At 38.3% G+C, this 22,079-nt stretch overlaps 1 protein-coding gene and 1 pseudogene across 2 annotated transcripts in view; one reads left to right on the top strand and one right to left on the bottom strand.

Moving 5' to 3' along the window:
- Nucleotides 1-1,227: 1,227 nt before the first annotated feature.
- Avl9 (AVL9 cell migration associated) overlaps nucleotides 1,228-22,079 on the bottom strand; it is a 47,026-nt gene continuing 26,174 nt past the window's right edge. The window contains exons 12-17 of one of the 2 annotated variants that reach the window (XM_052173787.1): nucleotides 20,055-20,274; nucleotides 15,986-16,103; nucleotides 11,779-11,832; nucleotides 11,258-11,346; nucleotides 3,156-8,177; nucleotides 1,228-1,512 (exon numbers count right to left, since the gene is read on the bottom strand). In XM_052173787.1, the coding sequence (XP_052029747.1) occupies nucleotides 8,062-8,177; nucleotides 11,258-11,346; nucleotides 11,779-11,832; nucleotides 15,986-16,103; nucleotides 20,055-20,274 (597 nt within the window). In that variant the 3' untranslated portion in view covers nucleotides 1,228-1,512; nucleotides 3,156-8,061. The remainder of the gene's footprint in view (nucleotides 1,513-3,155; nucleotides 8,178-11,257; nucleotides 11,347-11,778; nucleotides 11,833-15,985; nucleotides 16,104-20,054; nucleotides 20,275-22,079) is intronic. The other variant, XM_052173788.1, reaches the window with a different exon arrangement.
- On the top strand, nucleotides 17,270-17,789 carry LOC127677204 (prefoldin subunit 3-like; annotated as a pseudogene).

The following is a 22,079-nucleotide window of genomic DNA, read 5'->3' as shown; positions in this document are numbered from 1 at the left end:
TGATTGAGCTGTCAAAAGCCTACCTGGGAATTTCCATCTCACAGGCATGTGGTGTGAGCAGATGATTTATCTAGGGCAGAAGTTTCAGTTTCCAAATGGATGGATGTTACTGAACAAAGAACCAATTCAGGCCATGGCAGCAGAGAATAGTGCAACAGAACTTGCCTCAGAGTTCTATGAAGTGCTCAGCAACTGCTTTCTGGGGCAGGGCTGGCCCAGGCAGGTGGGAAGGTTACTGTTCCTCTTTGTTCACTCATCATTCTATTCCCCAGAGGAAGTACAAGCTCCTGCTTAAAACAGGCTCATGGATCAGGTTGGCTAGAAGAATCCAGATGTTATAGATGGACTTTTCACATATGCAAACTAACCCCAGGGTAAAGCATGCAGAGTAGGTTTCTTTGAGCACTGTGATTGAGCCATGTTTCTAGGGTCTCTGCTCTGCTAGAGACAGTAGCTGGAGCAGTTGCTTGGGCCCTCAATATGACGCCCCCATACCTACAGTGACTTACAGTGCCTTTTCATTAGTCACCTTACTATCTAACCTCTGGTGAAATTTAAGCCATGTTCTCACAGTGACTGGATTTTGACCGAGAACAATTGTGGGAGTTTTGTTTTGGGGCTTATTGTGTTTTGATTTGGTTGGTAGGAAGCTGAGATTGGGCCAGTAAAAAGGCTGTAGTGGATGAATTACAGATGCCAGCTGAGAAACACTGAGGTCCATAGTTCAGTTAAACATGCTGTGGTGATCAGGCTCCTGAAGAAGCTCCCGAAGATGCTGCCTGCCCATAGGAAGCCCTGTCACCTTCCAATTGCTCACACTCACCAGGCTGAAGGGATTCTCCTGGTCCTGACTTGGCCTTAAGTTTTTGGCTTTATTTCCTTTCTGACCCTTGCTGCCACTCTGAACATTTGATTTCTCCGAGACAAGCTGCTCCCTTGTTTTCATTTGTGCTGTTTGCATAGCTCTGGGGACCTGGATGTCTTCCAAATTCATCTTCAACTTCCTCCATGCTAAAACTCACAACCTTTAGGTCTCAGCTTGGGCTCATGGGACCTAAGTGTCCCCGATGCCACCCCCTAGGAAGGAATGTTGGTTCAGTACCCTGGCTTTCAGGTCAGTATGCTCTACCTTCTGGCAACTGGCAACCTAGGGCAGAAGCTATATTCTGTCAGAGATAGTGAGTGCTATCCTGTGATATACACGACACACAGAAGATAATCAAATACTCCACAGGGAAGGCAGAACACTATAATGCAGCTTGAGGGACTCAGGTGATATTAACAGTAATTTCAAGTGGCCACAGATTATAGACATCAGTTTCCTGGGGGAAAATTGAGTCTCTGGTACAGTTAAAAGGTCGTCAAAGTTTGTGGCTGCCCAGGACAGGTTTGGAAACACTGGAACCACTGTGAGACTACTTGACTTTGAAGGCATCAGCAAAGCGGAGTACCAAAACAAGGTCCCTTCATCCATCTCTACAAAGTGGTGCTGAGGTAAGACTTTGCCAAGACCTGAAACAAAATGAGACAAATATGGTTAAGTTAAATGAGAATATCAGTTAATATTTACAACTGTAAATTTACTGTTTTACTTAAAGGCTTCTCTTTAACTCTTACTCTGATTTTATTATGCTTCTCTTATGTTTTTGCATGAAATGTACAATGATGAGAAGTTAGCTTCACAAGAGTTCTTCCTTGAAGAAATAAGCAGCAGCAAGATACACTATCCTTGTACATCTTGATTTCACACAGCTCTAACAAAGGAATCCCGGGTAATCCTGAATGTGAAACACAAGACTAAATAACTTCCAACACTGTAGAGTATCTTAATGATCTTTCAGGGAAAGGGTTTCTTAAAGAAAATACAGAGTCACTAAATGTAGTTGGGTAAATGTAACTAGATTAAGAATATTATTCATGGGCTGAAGAGAAGGGTCAGTGGTTAGAAGGGCATGCTATACTTGAAGACCAGAGTTCAGTTCCCAGCATCCACTTTAGATAACCACCTGTGACTCCAGCTTTGGGGGACTAGATTCCCTCTTCTGGCTTTGATGGACATGGCATTGTGAATACCTACCCCTCAATATGCACATGATTAAAAATAATTAAAAGAAAAAAATAACTACTCTCAAGACATTGTGAAGAATGAATCATGGGAATATTTGTAAAACACAAAGTGATAAACAGTATGTAGAACACATACAGCCATGTGTGCTATAGTTAAACAATCTTGTCCTGTTGTGATAGTAAGTTAATCTTCCAGCGGCTGTGCTAGTGCTTCTCACTACCACCCCAATGTTGTGGATTCCTGAATGAAAGACACACATATAGTCTTATTTTTAATATGCCCCTAAGCAGACCAAGTATGGACCATTCCCACACTTCCACATTGCTAAGGCCTCCCCTCCATTACCCCTGAATTATTACTTACTAAAATCTAAATTCTATCTTTGTTACCCTAGACCCAAAATGGGGGAGGGGAGGGGCCGCTCTTACACGGCCGTATGCTCTCTCTTCTCCAGCTCTGGAGCCCTATCTTCCTAATTCCTCATCATGGAAATTCTAAAACCTTCTTTCCATGGTTCCCTTGCCTGGGAGTCCTGCCTCTGTCTCCCTGCCCAGCCATTGGTCACAGGTAACTTTATTTACCAATTAGAGCCAACGGGGGCAGGGACCCTCATCGGCTTTCAGGGAGAAGTTAGGTTTCCCTATGATTTGGGGAGGCGAATTAACAGAAATAGCATTAGAACCAATCTACAACAATTTACCCCTTTCATCCATTAAAAAGGCCTTTTCTCTCAGATATACATTGAACACGGTTATAACAGTTATGTAAACTATAAGGTAAGATATACACTAATAACATCCAGTCCATTAATTTTGTCAATTTAGTACATTACTACAACATTTATCCTATCTTAAGGAGTATATAATTTTCTACGTGAATTCTGGTTTGATTTTAACTTGTATTATAATCTGAAAAACCATCCTTTTAAATCTAGATCACCTTCCTTAGGGCTAAACAATTTAAAGGGCACACTCATACAAGCCCAGGAAAGGGACATTTATCTTCTTATTCCATGAACAAGTTACAATGGAGCCATGGTGCACAGCAAACATACTTGGAATCCTCAGTGTAAGATTTTGAACCTTACCAGTCCAAGCGGGAAAATGGATTGCAGTAGTGCTGTTTTCTTCTTCCCTGGCCTTGTCCATGAAGTGATTACATGAACAACCTCCTTAGAACTTGTGTAGCATTCCTTCAGAGTCCCCCAGATGCTATATAGGGCTCTTTCCACAGAGGTCACAACTAGAAAGCTGAGGTTCCACCATGAGTAACATCAGGAGGAAGCTAAGTTGGGTGTGGAGTCCTTCAGCTCACCTATGTGCTGCTTTCTTGACAAATGAAGAACACACTGTTGCCCAGTTGTGAAGGCCAGAAATCACACAGACAACACGCAGTTAAGTCTAGATCAACAGCACGTGTGCAAGAGAAACAGGATAATTTTATTATCAGATTTTCCTTAAAATAAAGGTACAATAGAAGCTCTACAGTTTAGCATAATAAGACATGATTTATAACTTGAATATGTTTTAAAAAAACAAATGACAACAGAAATGAACCAGCACAAACTACAGAGCTACTAGAGGAAGGAGAAGCTATAGCTAAACTTCCTTACAAACTATTTTCCAACCATTAAGTACCTTCACCAAGTCATTAATCAAATGCTTCCTAAATTTGGAAACAGATGATCAAATGGACTGAAACATGTAATGCGTAATCTGTTTTTTCCAGCTATACAATAACAGTATTTCAACAAAATATGCTTTAAGCAGTTTTCTGAAAACTTCAATGACCTTTTCTGGCTCAGTACCTGACTTGAAATGTTCAAATGTTTATATTGCACACAAAAGAAACTTTAGCAGCATACTATGTGCATGAGAAGCTGATGAAAAATAAGATTGGAAACCCCCCTAAATTGTGTTCCATTTACATGATTTAAATATATAGTTTTCTATATCTTTAATTAGTATAAGTAAAAAGGTAAATTTCTGAACAGCACAGAAATACAAATGTATTTAGAGTTTTACAAAATATATCCAACCCCTTAGACATGCACAATCTTTTAATTTTGGAGTGTTATACTATATGAGGGAGCCAGTTTCTTCTTCATAATGTAGGTAGGAAGTCATTTTTTATGAAGTTTTTGTATGAAAAATAAAAACACATTCCTTTTTTCTCTAAAAAACATTTTGTGGAATGTTGGAAATTATGGACAATTCCAAACTAATGAAGTCAGAAGACATGGAATGAGAAAATCCTAGTGGCACATTATATTATGAGGAATGATGGTCATCTTCAAGTGATTCAAGGAGCATTCTGTCAGAGTTAGAGGCTACCAGGAGATGGTGTGGAAAGCCATGAATGCTGGGCCATTTCTCATTAAAGAACCACAGTGTGCAAATGTTTCAGGGATCTTAAGCAATATCCCAATACATTAACAGGCTGGTGTAGCTAGTATCACATGCAGGAGCCAGCAGTTTCTGTTCTAACAGGCTGCCCTTTGTAGAGGATGCAGCAGACACTGCCTGTGGGTATAAATCAGGACACTGACCTGCAGGACTTATAAACTTATCAACATGGAAAGAAGAGAGGCCACTGGCTGTTAACTCCCATAAAATTTTCTCTATAAAATATATAGCTTCAATAATATCTACCTACCAAGAAAAGAATGTTATAGCTTCACTTAGAAATGTAAATAGCAGATTACAATTCTAACTTCTGTCTAAATTCATGCCTTTAGTAGGTTAAATACTGATGTCAAAATATTCTCCATTCAGACTTTAAATGCCCTGTTTTCTCAGCCATGTAACAGTTTCTCATTTCTGTTTTACTAATTCGCTTTTTCCTTGAATTTCTAAAGAAACATATTCTAAAAAACAGTTAACTGCTTAGTACAAAACTTGAAAAGCAGAAGGGCTGAGGAAGTCCTGTCATGCACTCTACTTTGCTGCCCAAGAAAGCCAACTGTTTCTTATTGCAAAAGGAGAGAACTGTTTTCAGACTTGTGAGCTAGTGAAGGATTTGGGGGTGGACAATTCATATTGGTTATAAATCAGATATACACATACAATTGCTCTACACCTGTTACATGCAGCTTCGAAATTTCTATTCTACTCCATAGACTTACAGCTTTAATCCCCTCCCTTATCTGTGTCATTGTCATTACACTACAGTTATAATGGGCTTCCTCAAAACCACCTGAACAGCAGTGCAACTACCGCCAATGTTTGCCTGCTGAAAACCTGAAAAACGTTGATTGATTTTCACTCCCTCAGGTCTAGTTACACTTCAGTTCTTAGACACAAAGAGCATTGGCAATTTTCAATAGCTACATCTCCTGGCAACAGTCAAAAGGCTTGGTGTTGGCTAAAGGGCTACCATGCCAGCACTGGAGGGAGACTACTCATCACAGTTGTCTAGCTCATTGGAGCCTGCAATACAGACTTCACCTGTGTGGGCTCACTGGCTGTATCTCCTATTCTCTATGACACTGGCTGCTGCTTTAGGTGATCCCCCTACCAGCAACAAAATGGCCCATGGCCCTTGAAAAGCAAACATTTCCAAGAACCTGAAGGAAGCAGATATATGCTCTTTTGACCATTCTAAGATGTTTTATATTCCCAGGTAAGTTATTTTATGCTAACCAGTTAAGTGACCATTTTCAAGAGTTAAGTTCTAACTACATTAAAAGAAAGTTCAATTAAAATACACACTTTTGCCTGGCACAGTGGTGTGCTCCTATAATCCAGGTAAGACAGGAGGGAGGACGTTGGCAATTCAGAGACCTATGTAGTGAGACTGTTATACATACACAGGGGACCTATACACACTCAAATGGGGACCGTGAAACAAACGCAGTTACATTTCCCCCCCAAGTCTATTTCAAAGTGAATGTTACATTGCTTTTAAGTGATAGCATGCATTTCCCCAAGTCATACAAACCTGGTGCACACTAAAGAACAAATCATTATCTGACTAACTTAGGCAGGGCTCCTAGCAATGTCAACTACCATGGGTATATCAGCATACTGCAGCCGCATAAAATGATATCTAACAATGAATTCTTAATAGTCTTAGCACAACATTTTGTGCCTTTCAGTTTTTCTCTTCTTCTCTTTTCAAATATTTACTGTCCAAAGAAAATTAATGGTGTTCTCTCATTAACCAATTAATTTGCTGTCACTAGATTCTCTCAAGTTATTATGCTCAATTTGAAGTAGTTCGTATTTTGTGGGTTTTGTGTGAAAATCCAACTTGCAAAGTTTTAAAAATATTGAGTTATGCCCTATCTTCTTTTTATAGTCCTTAGGGAATCTCATAGAGGATAAATGAAATGTAACCAATGTCTTTAATTAGGCCCCTTACTTTCCCAATGCTTGTTAAATCACATGTAGATATAATGGTTATTCTACATGCCTTCTATTACTGAAAAGGTAGACTGTTTCCCATAAGTACTCCCTGAGAACACCCATTCAGGATCCCCTGAAAGGCAAATGACAGTTATACATGACAAACATGAATTAAATGAGAGGCTAACAAATTCATGCCTGTGGTAACATGAAGTCAGCTGTACTGATTTACCAAGCAAGTGACTCCTGGCATGGGTGTGAATTCATTCTCTTCCTTCTTACTGTTCTTTCATTTGAGGTGTGTGTCTTTGTCTGTGTGTGAATATAAGCATGCACACATTGCCTACATGGAGGTCAGAGGACAACTTTCAAGAGTTGATTCTTCCTTTCCACATTGCTTTGAAGCAGAGTCTCTCATTCTGCCAATCCATTGTTCACTCTAGGCTTTCGATATTCTGTAGGATTCTCCTGACTGCCTCTCTCCTTATTGTGGGAACACTGGGATTACAGATGTGGCTTTTAAGTGGGCTCCAGGGATCTGGGCTCAGGCTGTCATGCTTGCACAGTAAGCACGTTTCCTCACCAAATCATCTTCTTGGCCCACTTCTTGTTTTCTAAACGTGAACTAAGTCATGGTTTGTATTTAACCTTTATTGGTCACTCAGTTTTTCTTTAGAAGGTAGCAGACCTGACTAAAGAAGGATTTTCAGTCAGGGAAGTAGGAAGGCCAAGTGCCTTTGAAAAGCTCAATGCAGAACAAGACTAAGAGAATGCCTGTGGATCCATCCAGATCCAATGGACAACCATTTACATGAAAAAACAAGGCACATATTTTCGACGACAAAGTGCTGATTAAGACAGCCACATAACTGGAGTCCACTGAGCTAGCATGTGAGCTAGGGTTATCAACGTACTGCCCTCCAGACATGTGCCAACCCTTCAGTGCTGCCGAGTCACCACTGCTGCTTCCTTGCACAAGCACTGCCAGTAGGAGAAGCACAGGAGCATCTTTGCTGCTTCACACCAACTGTGACAGGAAGACATTCATGGAAAATGACATCTTATCCTCAGCTTTCCCCTCTTGACTTTCACAGCTCTGGGAAGTGAGCTGGTATGTTTAGTGGGTGGAGGATTTCCTCTAACCCCCCCACAGAAGTCCACCCTAGAGAACTCAAGTCTGGAATGCATAGTTTCTACACCTTACAAGTACATTTTAGGGCTAACTTCAGAGATAGTGAAATAGTAATATAACTTAATTTTAGTCAATATAAATTACAATGGCCATCTAAATATTTAACCAGCAAAATAGAACAAAATAAACATATGTAAAAATTCTTCTAAGTAAACAAATGTACAATCTCAGAACTTAAAATTCACTAGAAGGTTCATTGTGTCCATTAATTAGGCTCAGAATAAAGTAAAAGTAGTCAATTTAACCCCGGACCTGAATAGCTATTCTGCTATGGTTGTGATTTCATCCATCCAGCATCCTGTAACTCTCATTTAGATAGAGTGCAACGTCCATGTAAACAGTTTGTCATCTTGGTCCCTGGGTATGGACCTTTGGATGGAAGAAGAAACCCTGGGTGCAGCAGATGGGGAGGGAGCATTACACTTCAGAAAACAAAGCAGCTTCCGCTGCTGGGCTCAGGGCTTCCCGCTGGGTGGCTCAGGGAGACTCTGAGGGGTGGACGTGGTGAAAGTAGATAGCCATGAAGACATAGCTGTCTTTGCACTGGAAAAAGCTCCTCCAACTGATTGGCCTGTGTGAAAAGGAAAAACAAAAGGAAAAATGTACGAATTTAATAAAAGGTTTAAATTTTTTGCATGCTGGGAATAGAACATAGGCAGGTCCTTTAATACTGAACCACATCTCCAGCTTATATCTAATATTTTGTTAGACAATGAAAACCCAACAAACATCAATAAGGTTAACTCACTGAAACACAGCAAAATATGTAGTTACTTAGACACTACTTACATTTTTAGCTCAGAATACTATCCATTTGAGTGTCTTGAAAACTGAGCCTACACTAGGTACTTTGTGGGGGCTGGTAACATACTTTTATAGCCACAGGACTAGCAACTCTGACTATGATCAGAATTATCTGGAGAACTTAAATAGTTAAATATACAGCTGGAAAGATGCCTCAGGAATTAGGATTGTTTACTGTTCTTCAGGACCAAGTTCAGTTCCTAGCACACCTATCAGGAGACTCAAAAATTGCCTTTAACTCCAGCTCCAGGGGGTCCAATGCTTCTGGCCTCCATGATTACCCACACATACATGCAGACAGAACAAGCACACAAGTTCTCTGAACCTACTTATATAAGAAGAATAGTACTATACTGGAAGAGAGACTTATAGGTCTTGTCATGTTGTTTTTAAATAGTATTATCTTTGAAGTTGTTGAAAATGTGAGATTATTGGAGTCACTGCTGTTAGAGAAAGGGGGCATAGAAGAGACTTGTATTGCAATTTAATTAACAGCAGCTACACTGTAAACCAAATATAGTTGTCCTTCCTGCCTGTGGTTTCAGTTCCTACACTTGAGTTCCCTGTCGTCTGAATCTTCAGACAATAATATTCAGGTGATAAATGTTCAATGGAATATTTAGAAATCAATCATTTATAAATGATAAATTTCAGTCTGTTCTAAGTAGTGATGGCCTATCACACTATCCAGTTCTGTCCCTACTCATATCTCCTTTTGTCTAAATGTATACATGCTTCTGTTCCTGCCTGCCAATCACTTGGTAAACAGATTCATTCCCATGGTGGTTTTCATTAACTTGACTGAAGTCTAAACAAATCTGGAAAGAGGGAATCTTAATTGGGAAAATGTTACAAACAGACTGGTCTGCAGGTAAATTTATAGGGCATTTTCTTAATGATTAGTGTAGGAGGATTCAGTCCACAGTGGCTGGTACCAATCTTGGGCAAGTGGTCTTGATGGTGTAAGTAGGCTGAGCAAGGCACTAAGCACACCAGTAAGCAGTGTTCCTCCATGGTCTTCTCATCAGTTCCTGCCTTGGCTTCTCTGTCCTAACAAACCTCTGTAAGTCAAACCCCTTCAACTCCAAGTTGCTTTTGTTCATAATTATCACAGCATTAGAGAGCCCTAAGATACCTGGTATCGCAGTGTCTATGTTCCAGTAACCCTAAAGGCAAGAGCAATGGAGCTGGCAATCTGAACACACCAAAGAAAAACTGTAAAGTGATTTCTTTAAATGAAAAAGTGAAAAAAAATTGAATGACAGAATATATTCATATAACTTTACTAAAATATACTGTTATAACTGTATCATTCTATTATTGCTGTTAATTTCTGTGATTAATTTACATGTTAATGTTTTATCACAGGTTGAATGTGCAAGAAAAAACATGGCATGTCTATAGTTTTGAGTATCCATTGTGATTCTCTGAATAGATTTTTTTTGGATGTGGGGGATGCTACTATAGTGATGCACATATCTTCACCAAAGCTAGTTTTTTCTATTAAATATAAGAATCCAAAATAAATCAAATGTATAACCATACATACATATATATCAAATTCCATTCCTCTGGCAATAAAAAGTACCTAGCAGTAGGGCTATGAGTTCTGTGTCTTTTAAAAGGAGTCCAAAGCATCCTTTCACCAACTCTCTGTAGGTGTAAGGAATGGTAGTTACCAAGACCATTAAGAGGCATTCTTATACCGGGGGTTCTGAGATGTGCTCAATAAGAGTTAACAGAGTTCCCATTACAGGTTAAACATAAAATGTCCCACACGGGCTCATTTGCTTGAATACTTTGTCTCTGCATGGTGGTACTGCTCTGGGAGGTCAAGGTCTAGAAGAAGTGAAGCTTTACATGGGTGTCTGAAATTGTATCTATTTCCAGCTCCAACTCCTGTTTCCCAAACTACTAGGATATAAGGAGGAGCAGCAACATGCTCACACTGTTATGAATTGCATCATGATTTGCTGACCTGATATACTGTGCCCTTTATTCCCAGTACTTGGGAGGTTGAGCAGGTAGATTTTGAGTTCAAGGTTAGCTTGGTTTATATAGTAAGTTCCATGTTACCTGGGGCTCCAACAACAAACAAGAGGCGGGAGAGAGGAAATAGGGAATTTATTCAGACACAACACAGAATAATCTTCAAAAAATTTTGGGTGAAAAACTGCTAGGCACAGAATATATGTACATGCTATGATTTACCTAGCTTTGGGTATCTGGTTAGTACTGGCCTCATAAAGTGAGTTGGAAAGTATTACCTCATTCACTACTTTATTGAAAGGTTTGTATTCAATTTATGTTATTTCTTCCTTAAATGTCTAATAGAATTTCAATGAGAAGTTTGTAATCTCAGCACTTGGGATATTGAGTCAGGAGAATCTGGAGTTTGAGACTAATCTGGACTTCAAATGAGACTCTATCTTGACAAGCAAAAGTGTGGGGTTGATAAGAGAAGAAAGAGAGGCAGGGAAAGAGAAAAGGAGGAGGAAGAAGAGGAGGAACGAAGAGGAGGAACAAACTTAAGAGCCAAGCCAACATAAATGTGGATTAAATTTGAAACCTTGCACCACATTTTAAGTTCTTCAGCAGATCTAGAGCTATTCTGTTTTTATTTTGTCTATCTGTACTTTAATCCTGGCTATCTGTAGTGTCTCTTTTTATTCTTCTACTTACTTAGAAAACAAATTCCTCTTTTTATTTTAAAACTGAAAACTTTAAAAGTCCCTTTGTATTACTATGTGATCCAGAAATCTTTATAACTTTATTGTAATGAATTGCACACTGCAGACAGAACATGGATACATATGACAAACAGCTCCTGCAGAGGGTGTGACTTACCCACGGCTTTTCCTGTTTGTACCACATTCCGGCTGGTTGTGACCATGACACTGCCAATTTTTTTGCCACGTTCACTGTTCTGAACAGAACTAAGAAAAGAAATACAATTTTTAAAAATCTCAAACATTTGAGAACGCCCATAACCAGACCACTCTATTATCATCCCAAATTAGTATTGGGAAAATAAAAAGCAAAATTATTATGAATACCCTAATGTATTTGAAAGAACACAGAAATGAGGTGAGGTGAGGACAGAAAGATTTATAGCTAACTCTCCTTGACAGACATGGTTTCTGAAAGAATATCATCAAAATAAGAATGGCAAGCCCTGTTATTATTTCATACTATTGTGTATGGACAGAGTTTTCATTTTGAAATACATGCTTTTGAGCTACAGAATTTTATACACACTGGGTTACTATTTGGAACACTAATCTATCAAGTAAACAAAATACCCAATTGGCAACATATGGCAAATTCTCAGAAAGAATAATTTCCCTTTGTTTTCTCTAAGTACTCACTGTGAGAATCTGAGTTTCATGTCTGACACCGAGTACTGGCCTTGAAAAGGATGGCTGTAAAACAAAGCTTAAGTTTATATTATGAATACATCAATAATGGTACAAAAAGCAGTCACATGAACTGTTAGCAAATCTTTTGGGAGACACAAGTGGACACGGTGCTCTGAAACTGACAGTGGGGCCCACTCATCATTCTGTATATGAACTCTCCAAGTGACTCAACAGTTTTGAGTTCTATCTTCTCTCCTTGTGCAATGAATGAATGTGGCTAGAGGTGGACACATGTGTACTAGGGGGCGGAAGTGCCAACACTACTCTGACATAGGGATTACTTCATCTGGAGTAGGGACCAAGCATCAGCCCAACTTAAAAATTCATCAGGAAATTGGGTGAGTAGCTAATTTAGGCCACTGTCACAACTTTATCTTGATCCTAGTCACCCTGTAAATATATGGCATTGGCCATAAAAATCTGCTAGTGAATCAGCAAAATCTGTAGTTTATTATAAAAGCAACTCAAAATGTAGAACTTAAAATGGCACTGTCGTTTTTTGAGAATTTCTGCTACACCAAAGGAAAAACATTTTATTAAAATCAAAACCCAAACCAACCAAACATATGACTTAAGCATAGTTAAGACTGGAAGAGAGAGGTCATAAACGACTCTTGTCTCATACTCAGGGTCACTCTGTCCTGTGTTACAGAGAAAGAAGTTCATAGCTACTTACAAAATGCTATACTTTTGTCAAATGACAGTAAAGTGCTCTGGGTCAAAGTAAGCATATGAAACAGTTCTTCCTTTTATGGGTCACAGGACTAACCTAACTAATCATACAAACGTGCTGTGCTTGTAGCTGCCTAGCATGTTCAAAGCCCCAAGTTCAGTGTCAAACACTGCAACATCACAAAAAACATCCCTCATCAGTCGTTTTTTTCCTATTCCCCAAAAAGTTTGATTTCAGGAATGGGGCATGTCTGATGCTTGGTAATTCGTCTTTAGAAGCTAAAAAAAGTGTCAGGTAGATTTCAAGGTAATTGGTTTGGAATGTTTCAAATTACACTTCCTGATAATGAAGACCATCATTTTTTTTTCATTTCTTATTTTTAATCTGGTAAAAATGTTTAAAATATGATTATCGTGACTCCCTAATTACTACTCTAATGGGCATCGCCATCCTTGATCTTTTCCCCTTTTTGTTTTAAAAATGTAAAAGCAAAGTATCTTTTTTTAATATGTACTTTTATAAAAATATTTTTATTTTTTGAAATTAAAATATAATTTTGTTTTTCCTTCTCCCTTTTGTCCCTTCAACGCTTACAATGTAACTCACCTTGCTCTCTCAAATTCACGCCTCTATTTCTCTAATTGTTGTTACATATACATAGATAGATACACACACACACACACACACACACACACACACCTTACCAGTCTCTATAATGTATAATGCTAACAGAAACTGAGGAAATTCAAAAAATCATCAGATCCTACTACAAAAGCCTATACTCAACACAACTGGAGAATCTGGAGGAAATGGACAATTTCCTAGACAGATACCAAATACCAAAATTAAATCAGGATCAAATAGATCATCTAAACAGTCCCATAACCCCTAAAGAAATAGAAGGGGTCATAGAAAGTTTTCCAACCAAAAAAAAGCACAGGACCAGATGGTTTCAGTGTAGAATTTTATCAGACCTTCAAAGAAGACCTAACACCAATACTCTCCAAACTATCCCACAAAATTGAAACAGAAGGAATACTACCCAACTCCTACGAAGCCACAATTATGCTACTACCAAAACCACACAAAGATTCAACAAAGAAAGAGAACTTTAGACCAATTTCCCTTATGAACATCAATGCAAAAATACTCAATAAAATTCTTGCCAACCGAATCCAAGAACACATCAAAACGATCATCCACCACGATCAAGTAGGCTTTATCCCAGGGATGCAGGGATAGTTCAATATACGGAAATCCATCAATGCAATCCACTACATAAACAAACTCAAAGGAAAAAAAAAACACATGATCATTTCATTGGATGCTGAAAAGGCATTTGACAAAATTCAGCATCCTTTCATGCTTAAAGTCTTGGAAAGAACAGGAATTCAAGGCCCATACCTAAACATAGTAAAAGCAATATATAGCAAACTGGTACCCAACATCAAATTAAATGGAGAGAAAGTTGAAGCAATCCCACTAAAATCAGGGACTAGACAAGGCTGCCTCCTCTCTCCTTACCTTTTCAATATTGTACTTGAGGTACTAGCTAGGGCAGTTAGACAATATAAGGAGGTCAAAGGGATACAAATTGGAAAGGAAGAAGTCAAACTATCACTATTTGCAGATGATATGATAGTCTACCTATGTGACCCAAAAAATTCCACCAGAGAACTACAGCTGATAAACAACTTCAGCAAAATGGAAGGTTATAAAATCAACTCAAGCCTTCCTATACTCAAAGGATAAGCAGGCCAAGAAAGAAACTAGGGAAATGACACCCTTCACAATAGCCACAGACAATATAAAGTACCTTGGTGTGACTCTGACCAAACAAGTGAAAGATCTGTATGACAAGAACTTCAAGTCTCTGAAGAAGGAAATGGAAGAAGACCTCAGAAAATGGAAAAATATCCCATGCTCATGGATTGGCAGGATTAATATAGTTAAAATGGCCATTTTGCCAAAAGCAATATACAGATTCAACACAATACCCATCAAAATCCCAACTCAGTTCTTCATAGAGTTAGAAAGAGCAATTCTCAAATTCATCTGGAACAAAAACCCCAGGATAGCTAAAACTATTCTCAACAACAAAAGAAATTCTGGGGGAATCAGTATCCCTGACCTCAAGCAATATTACAGAGCAATAGTGTTAAAAACTGCATGGTATTGGTACAGTGACAGGCAGGCGGATCAATGGAATAGGATTGAAGATCCAGAAATGAACCCACACACCTATGCCCACTTGATCCTCGACCAAGGGGCTGAAAACATCCAGTAGAAAAAAGATAGCCTTTTCAACAAATGGTGCTGGTTCAACTGGAGGTCAGCATGCAGAAGAATCGAATTGATCCATCCTTGTCTCCTTGTACTAAGCTCAACTCCAAATGGATCAAGGACCTCCACATAAAGCCAGACACTCTAAGCTAATAGAAAAGAAACTGGGGAAGACCCTTGAGGACATTGGTACAGGGGGAAAGTTCCTGAACAGAACACCAATACCTTATGCTCTAAGATCAAGAATTGACAAATGGGACCTCATAAAATTCCAGTCTGCTTTTCAACCCCCATAACTTTAGTTTCTTTATACATTTTTTTTTTTTTTGGTAACTTCTTTTAAAGTCCTGCCTAGCTAAACCTATGTATCAGCATTAGGATCTGCAGAGTTGGTTCAGGTTAACAGCATCAGGAGCAATGACTGAGACAGCTTCACATACTGGAAAGTTGACTAATTAGGATAACCCAGCCTGTAAAAAAAAGCCACCTCTCACATCCCTGGCAAACCACCTCACATAAATGTATGCCTCAGCACTCAGACCTTGCAACTGGTGAGGTAGACTTTTGAACTCTTAGTTCTTTCATTTAATAGCACTAAAATGTTGTGTACTTTTTAATTGTTTTTAATATACTCAGATGGCAATATAGATTTTTGCTATAGCCAAATATCACCAAAGTTAGAGTTGAACCTATTCATTTTCCTTGAGAGATAATATAAAGATAATAATAGACTTGTCCGCCAAATTTTCTGAAACTATGTTCCCTACCAAAGGCATCTACAAGTTTATATTGTTTAACCTGTACGTCAGAAAGTGTGTGTTTATCTTTTCTAGCATCACTTAAATCACATCTCTACTTTAGCTAAAAACAATAAACAATAGCTGCCACATAACATGGTGTTGAATACTAAGTTGATTCTGTCCATTTCCCACCAAGAAATAAAAGTTCAAAGTACAAAGAAAATAGCCAATTTACGCTTATATCATTAAAAGTAGTATTTAAGCCAGGAGTGGTAGTGAACAACCTTTAGTCCAAGCCCAGGGAAAGCAGAGGCAGGTGGTCCTCAGTTTGAGGCCAGCCTGATCTACAGTGAGTTCTAGGTTAGGTAGGGGCTACATAGTAAAACTGTCTCAATAATAGAAAGGCTTTCTTTGTAAAGGAACCATCTTCCATCCCATCACGTCTAGGGGAATTGCTTACTTTGGATTTATCTCTGAAAGTGCTGGATGCTTATTGCTGTTCCATACCCTGTAGTTGTGAGTATTCTTCCAGGCAGCAACAAAAGTTGTTCCATAGTCTGATAACATCTTTTCATTGTCTGCCAAGAAAATGATTGAAGAAAAGTTAAGCTGGATCACAGACATCTGGGCATGAAGATTAATAACTGTAAAGGGTGAAAGTCCCTTTACATGTTTAAGTCCCATACCCACATTGTGGGGACATAGCCTACAGATGTAAGCAAATTTGGCTTTAGCTCCAGAAACCCTGTTAAGAAGCTATGAAGCCCTTGGCAAGTCACTTAATCACTCAGAACTTCATTTTCTTAACTGGGAAATAAGCAGATTGAGCCAAACATTGCCCAAGGCTCTCTACAACGCCAAAATGTTTCCATGTTTTCCTTACTGTTACAAGGATCAGATAATTTATTAAACAGAAAGTCCAGACATGGCAGTCAGCAGACATTCTGGCTCAAGCACATGGTGAGGCAGTTAGAATCTCCTCCCAAATGTTTAAAGACGTTAAGCACAAGCAAGTAAACTACTTCTTTTACCCATGCTTGCTTTCTTTGTACTTTGTCTCAGTATTTGGTGCTTCATTCTTGAATTATTGAAGCATTGTACTGTCAAAAATACTTAAAACAACATAGGATTTTCACATTTATGCTCTTGGTTATATTGATACCATGGGGAAATGTCAACGAACATTTCTTTTGCTTGGAAGGACAGAATAGGTCTGGAGAACTGATTCAAGTGGCTACTGCCTTACATTTACACACATGAGGCTTGCTCTTTTGTTTTTGACACAAAGTCTTTCTGTGCACTCAGGCTGGTTTTGAACTCTTGTGACTTTTCTGTCTTGGTTTCCTTCTGTCCCAGCAGATGGTATCTGAGGTGTGTGCTACCATGTGTGGCTATGTTGTATGCTTTTAAGGTGAAATGCCTGCAGTAGCTTTTTGTTGCTAGGAAAGGACCAGAAGACACAGGGTTCCATTTCCAGCATAAAGGTATGCTTCCCTAAGATATTCCTGCAGCTTAACCTCCTCTGCTGGTCATGCATAAGAACGGGCTCTTGAACCAGACTGCTGAAGCCTCTCAACCAGATGGATGACCAAGTTACAGAGTATTGTTTTCTGTCTTCTGTAAATTGTAATTTCTGGGATTATTATTAAGGCCAAAATTAATTACTAGCTGTAAAGTGTTCAGAACATACCTTGCATGTATTATTATTTTTTTTTTAATTTTAAAAAAGTTGGGCTTTCTTAAGATGGCCATGGCTAAGGATAGATGTGTCTTAAAAACTGCTGCTGGAAAAGGGTGGCAGCTCCACTTAGGGTTTTCTGAAGCAGTGTTTGTGAAAAAAGTAGATTCTTTCAAGAAGCAGCCTGGTTCAGGCTGTATACAGATACAGGGTTAAAGAAGCTGGGTGAACAATACCAGAAGTATACATTTATGGAACTCAACCCTGCTCAAAAAAAGGAGGCTGAAAAGTCAGATTCCTGAAATACATGCAGAAGAAAATGGAGTCCACCAACTCAATGGAGACCAGATGCTTACTGGCAGATAACCTGTACTGCAAAGCTTCAGTTCTTCCTACTGATAATGTGTACCTGTGGTTGGGGGCTAACTTGAATATGATATTGATGAAGCTCAGGCACTGTTGGAAAAGAATTTATCAACTGCCACAAAGAATCTTGATTTTCTTGAAGAAGACCAGGGTTTATAATTGGGATGCAAAACAAATAAACAAAAAAAATAAAGATGATTCTACCAAGAATAAAACATAACACTGGCAACTGAAAATGTGATTCAGGTTTCAAAACATATTAAGTAAGTCAAGGTTTAAAGACTGATCTAACTTTGACTGATTTTTTTTCACAGCAATATTACAATTAAAAAATTTTTATTTATGAAAACAAAATTACTTTCAAATATTTTATGAAGCTAAGAGTATTTCTTTTCATATTTCCCTGAAATGCAATGCTGCTTTTGTTTTATCTGTTATAAGGCAACTCCTAACTGAAATGATCAAAAACTGTGAGCAATGCTTTGGAAGCTGCTGAATGCTGGGTTCCCGAGCAGTTTTCTTTTTCTTTATTGATTGATGTTACTCTCACTTGATGTGGTAAACCTTTTAGAGGCAGGAAAGACAGACAGTTCCAATATTTGTAAGCTTGTTCTTCTTTAGTACTTAAAGGACATTATCATCTTTTGCTGCTGTTTTGTTCTGTATATGGTGTTCTGTGCATTTCTGCCTAACTAGGAACTTTTATGATACTCTGAACTTTTCAGAATTATTTGCTTTCCTACACAGTATGAGGGCTATTGACACACATAACACTTCAATCCCAAGTAAGTGCAATGTGTCTGCAATGCCAGTGTAAGGGAGACTTGATCAATGTGAGAGAGTACTACCCATTCAAAACTTTAAGCTAAGGTCATTTTATATTATGTAACAGTTATCCAAAACACCTTGAACAGGAATAGTAACATAAATATAAATCTGCATTATCTGAAAAGAGCTGTAAGTTTTGTTATTCATGATGAAATTTATATAGAATGGATACAATCTCTGGAAAGCCAATAGTACTGACTGTAGTAAAAGAACTTGGTGATACAGATTCTGGTAAAAACACATGCATGTTATTTCATCTCTGTGTTGTAAAAAGTATACTTGTACTTGTATTTTGTATTTCATGTTATTAAAACAGTGATGATCAAAAAAAGAAAAAGTTGAATGCCGGACAATTATAGTACATGCTTTTATAATCCCAGTACTTGGGAGCCAAAGGCAAGCAGATCTCTGAGTTCCACTACAGCCAGGACTACATAGAAAAACCCTGTCTTGAAAATAAAGAATTGATTATTCTTGAGGACAAATAACTAGTAAGTATCTGGCCTTCCTTTTAAGATTAGTAATCAAATTTGGGTTACAAAGATTTAATTTTGATGCCTCCGCTGATATATTTGTATAGATGATAGACATTTAAAAATATCCAACAAATAAGTGAGGACATGATCATTACTTTTACTTATAATGAAGAACATCCCTGAAATCTAGATTTAAGACTACCCTGGCAGGCGGAAATGATAATAATGATTTAAAGAGAAACAAACCCTGCCGACACCAAATTGCAAATAGGCTGCCGCATGTGTGGCACTGCGACACGCACCTTTACAGACTGTCACAAGAAAGTGCACTGCACATTGTACATATTTCATCACTATTTTTAAAAATGGCGGCATAATTTTTCAGTAATAATAACCAAAAAATATGCTGAAATCTATTTTTGCTACAAGCCTACAGTATGTGCCAGAGCTCCAAGGTGGAAACGCTCATTGCAAAGCTCCATATTATTTGCTAAGTAGAGTGAAATAGTTTTAACCCGGAATGTATTTTCATCTGCCCCATTTTAACCATTTATCAGGATAAATAATATTTTTTTTTTACAATGGGATAAAACTTTGAAGGTCTAATCCCTCAGAATATAATTTGCAATGATTCCTTTAATTTTTTCTTTATTAACTTAAAAATATGTAAGCACTATTTATAAAGTTATCAAATACTGCATTTCCTTTGAGCAGCCAAGTTGAAGTGAAAACAATCAATACTGTCTTAACATTTTATTATAAAGAAAAGAGTAACGGTCAGACAACATGCTCAAATATACTCACTATTGTAAAGACTACCCGAAACCATAAAATCAAAGTCCAAAACATGTAAAGAAAAAGGTTTGGAAGGATATAAAGTAGTCAAAATGTTAAAGAGTCAGTATGCCTATATTGGTACCAGTGATTTTTTTTTTTTTTCGGTTTTTTTGGATTTGCTTTTTTTCGAGACAAGGTTTCTCTGTATAGCCCTGGAACTCACTCTCTAGACCAGGCTGGCCTAGAACTCAGAAATCCACCTGCCTCTGCCTCCCAAAGTGCTGGGATTACAGGTGTGCGCCACCACTGCCCGGCATACCAGTGATTTTCTAACGTAACTCAAAACATCCATAAATATCAGAACATGAAGGTTTATAGGAAGACTCGTGGCTGAGTGCGCTTACCTAACTGCAGTGTAGCAGCCAGCAGAGCATGGATGTAGACTGCGAACTGGGCCCGGATCCACTCGTCACCTCCCTCCCAGCCTGTGCCATCCAGGAAGACATCATCCCGGTTCTCTGTCACGTGCCTCACTAGGTAATCTGCGAACCTGAGGTCTGCAGTGGTTGGGTTAAGCAGCTTCCTAAGCTCCGGATCGTGGATCTGGATCAGTGCTTCTTCTACCTAGAAGAGCAACCAGGTACAAGTCAGAGCTGAGCTGGGACACAGAGATCCATGTCACTACTGGGGAATTGGAACTGGTAAGAAAAATATGAGTAACAATATTCTCAAAGGATGAATCTAAGAAAGAGGCAGGTTTGTACACTGAGGTTTCTATATACTTTCTCTTTTTATGGAAAAAAGTACCCTTTCTAATTTTAGCAATTATAGGTAGAGGAAGATAGCTGACTTAGTGGTTAAGAGCACTTGCTACTCTTGGAGATGATGGGGGTTTACTTCACAGTCTCATACAGTTGCTTATATCCACTCAGTTCCAGGGCATCTGGCACCCTCTTCTGATGCCACGGTCACCAGATGTGCACACAGTACACACACATATAAATAAGTCTTAAGAAAAGACTTACAGAAAATATATGTGCAACTAAGAACATGACTTTGAACTATAAAAGTAATTTATGCTTTTAAAATCTTTGATAGTATAATTGCTTTGGAAAATATAGACATATACACAATAAAACTTGTCCTTATATTAACATGAAAAAGAATAAACTTAGTTATAATTCCTTCAAATTTTTCCATTTTGAGGGCATGCATGCTTAAAATATATTCAATACTGTATGTGTATGTATGTATGTATATATATATATACATACACACACACACACACACACATACACACACCTACTACCTACCTACCTAACTGGCAAGGTTTTGTTTTGCTCTTTAGCTGCTGGTGATTAAACTTAGGCCCTTCATGACACTTCCTGAGGACTCTGTTATATCACTCCTGGGCATATACCCAGAGGATTCTTCAGCATGCAATAAGGACATATGCTCCACTATGTTCATAGCAGCCCTATTTGTAGTAGCCAGAAGCTGGAAAGAACCCAGGTGTCCTTCAGGGGAGGAATGGATAAAAAAAAATGTGGTATATTTACATAATAGAGTACTTATTCAGCCATTAGAAACAATGAATTCATGAAATTCTTAGACAAATGGATGGAGCTGGAGAACATCATACTAAGTGAGGTAACCCAGTCTCAAAAAATCAATCATGGTATGCACTCACTGATAAGTGGATATTAGCCTAGAAACTTTGAGTACCCAAGACATAATCCACATATGGATTGGATTATGTCCAAAAAGAATGGAGGAGTGGTCCCTGGTTCTGGAAAGACTCAGTGCAAGAGTATAGGGAAATTCCAGAACAGGGAAGTGGGAAGGGGTAGATGGAGGAACAGGGGGAGGGAAGAGGGCTTATGGAACTTGTGGGGAGTGGGGACCCAGAAAAGGGGAAATCATTTGAAATGTAAATAAAAAATATATCAATAAAAAAAAAAAACAACAAAAAACTTAGGCCCTTACACATACTTAGCAACTGCTCTACAAGTCAATTCACCCCCAATATATATCAATCAACTTCTGAATGTTAAAGCACTTTGCTTCTCCCACCTGTACCACCTGTACCCTCCTATCTGGTATAAAGTCTTTCCCTCACATATTTCGGATAATAACAAATCTGTCAGTAATTATAAAAACCTTAGTGAAATTTAAAAAAACAATATTTTTCATTTGAATAATTAAAAAACATATATTTTGATATAGTATTGAACAACTGCTCTGAAGTTCTTTAACATCAGGAACATATTAAGCAGGGTATGTGTTTAAATTATTCTTAAAAAAAAATCCCACATTTTAATAAGGCCATGAGAGCGTAATAAACCTGGTTTGCTCAGGCTGGAATCCTTGCTCAAGCATTTATCCGCTGTTTGATAATGGGACAATCATTTAACTTGTTTTCCTCAGCC

This window comes from Apodemus sylvaticus, chromosome 2 (genome assembly GCF_947179515.1).
Source record: "Apodemus sylvaticus chromosome 2, mApoSyl1.1, whole genome shotgun sequence".
Taxonomy (NCBI): domain Eukaryota; kingdom Metazoa; phylum Chordata; class Mammalia; order Rodentia; family Muridae; genus Apodemus; species Apodemus sylvaticus.
The sequence above is the reverse complement of the archived record's forward strand: the minus strand, read 5'-3'. Positions and strand labels throughout refer to the sequence as shown.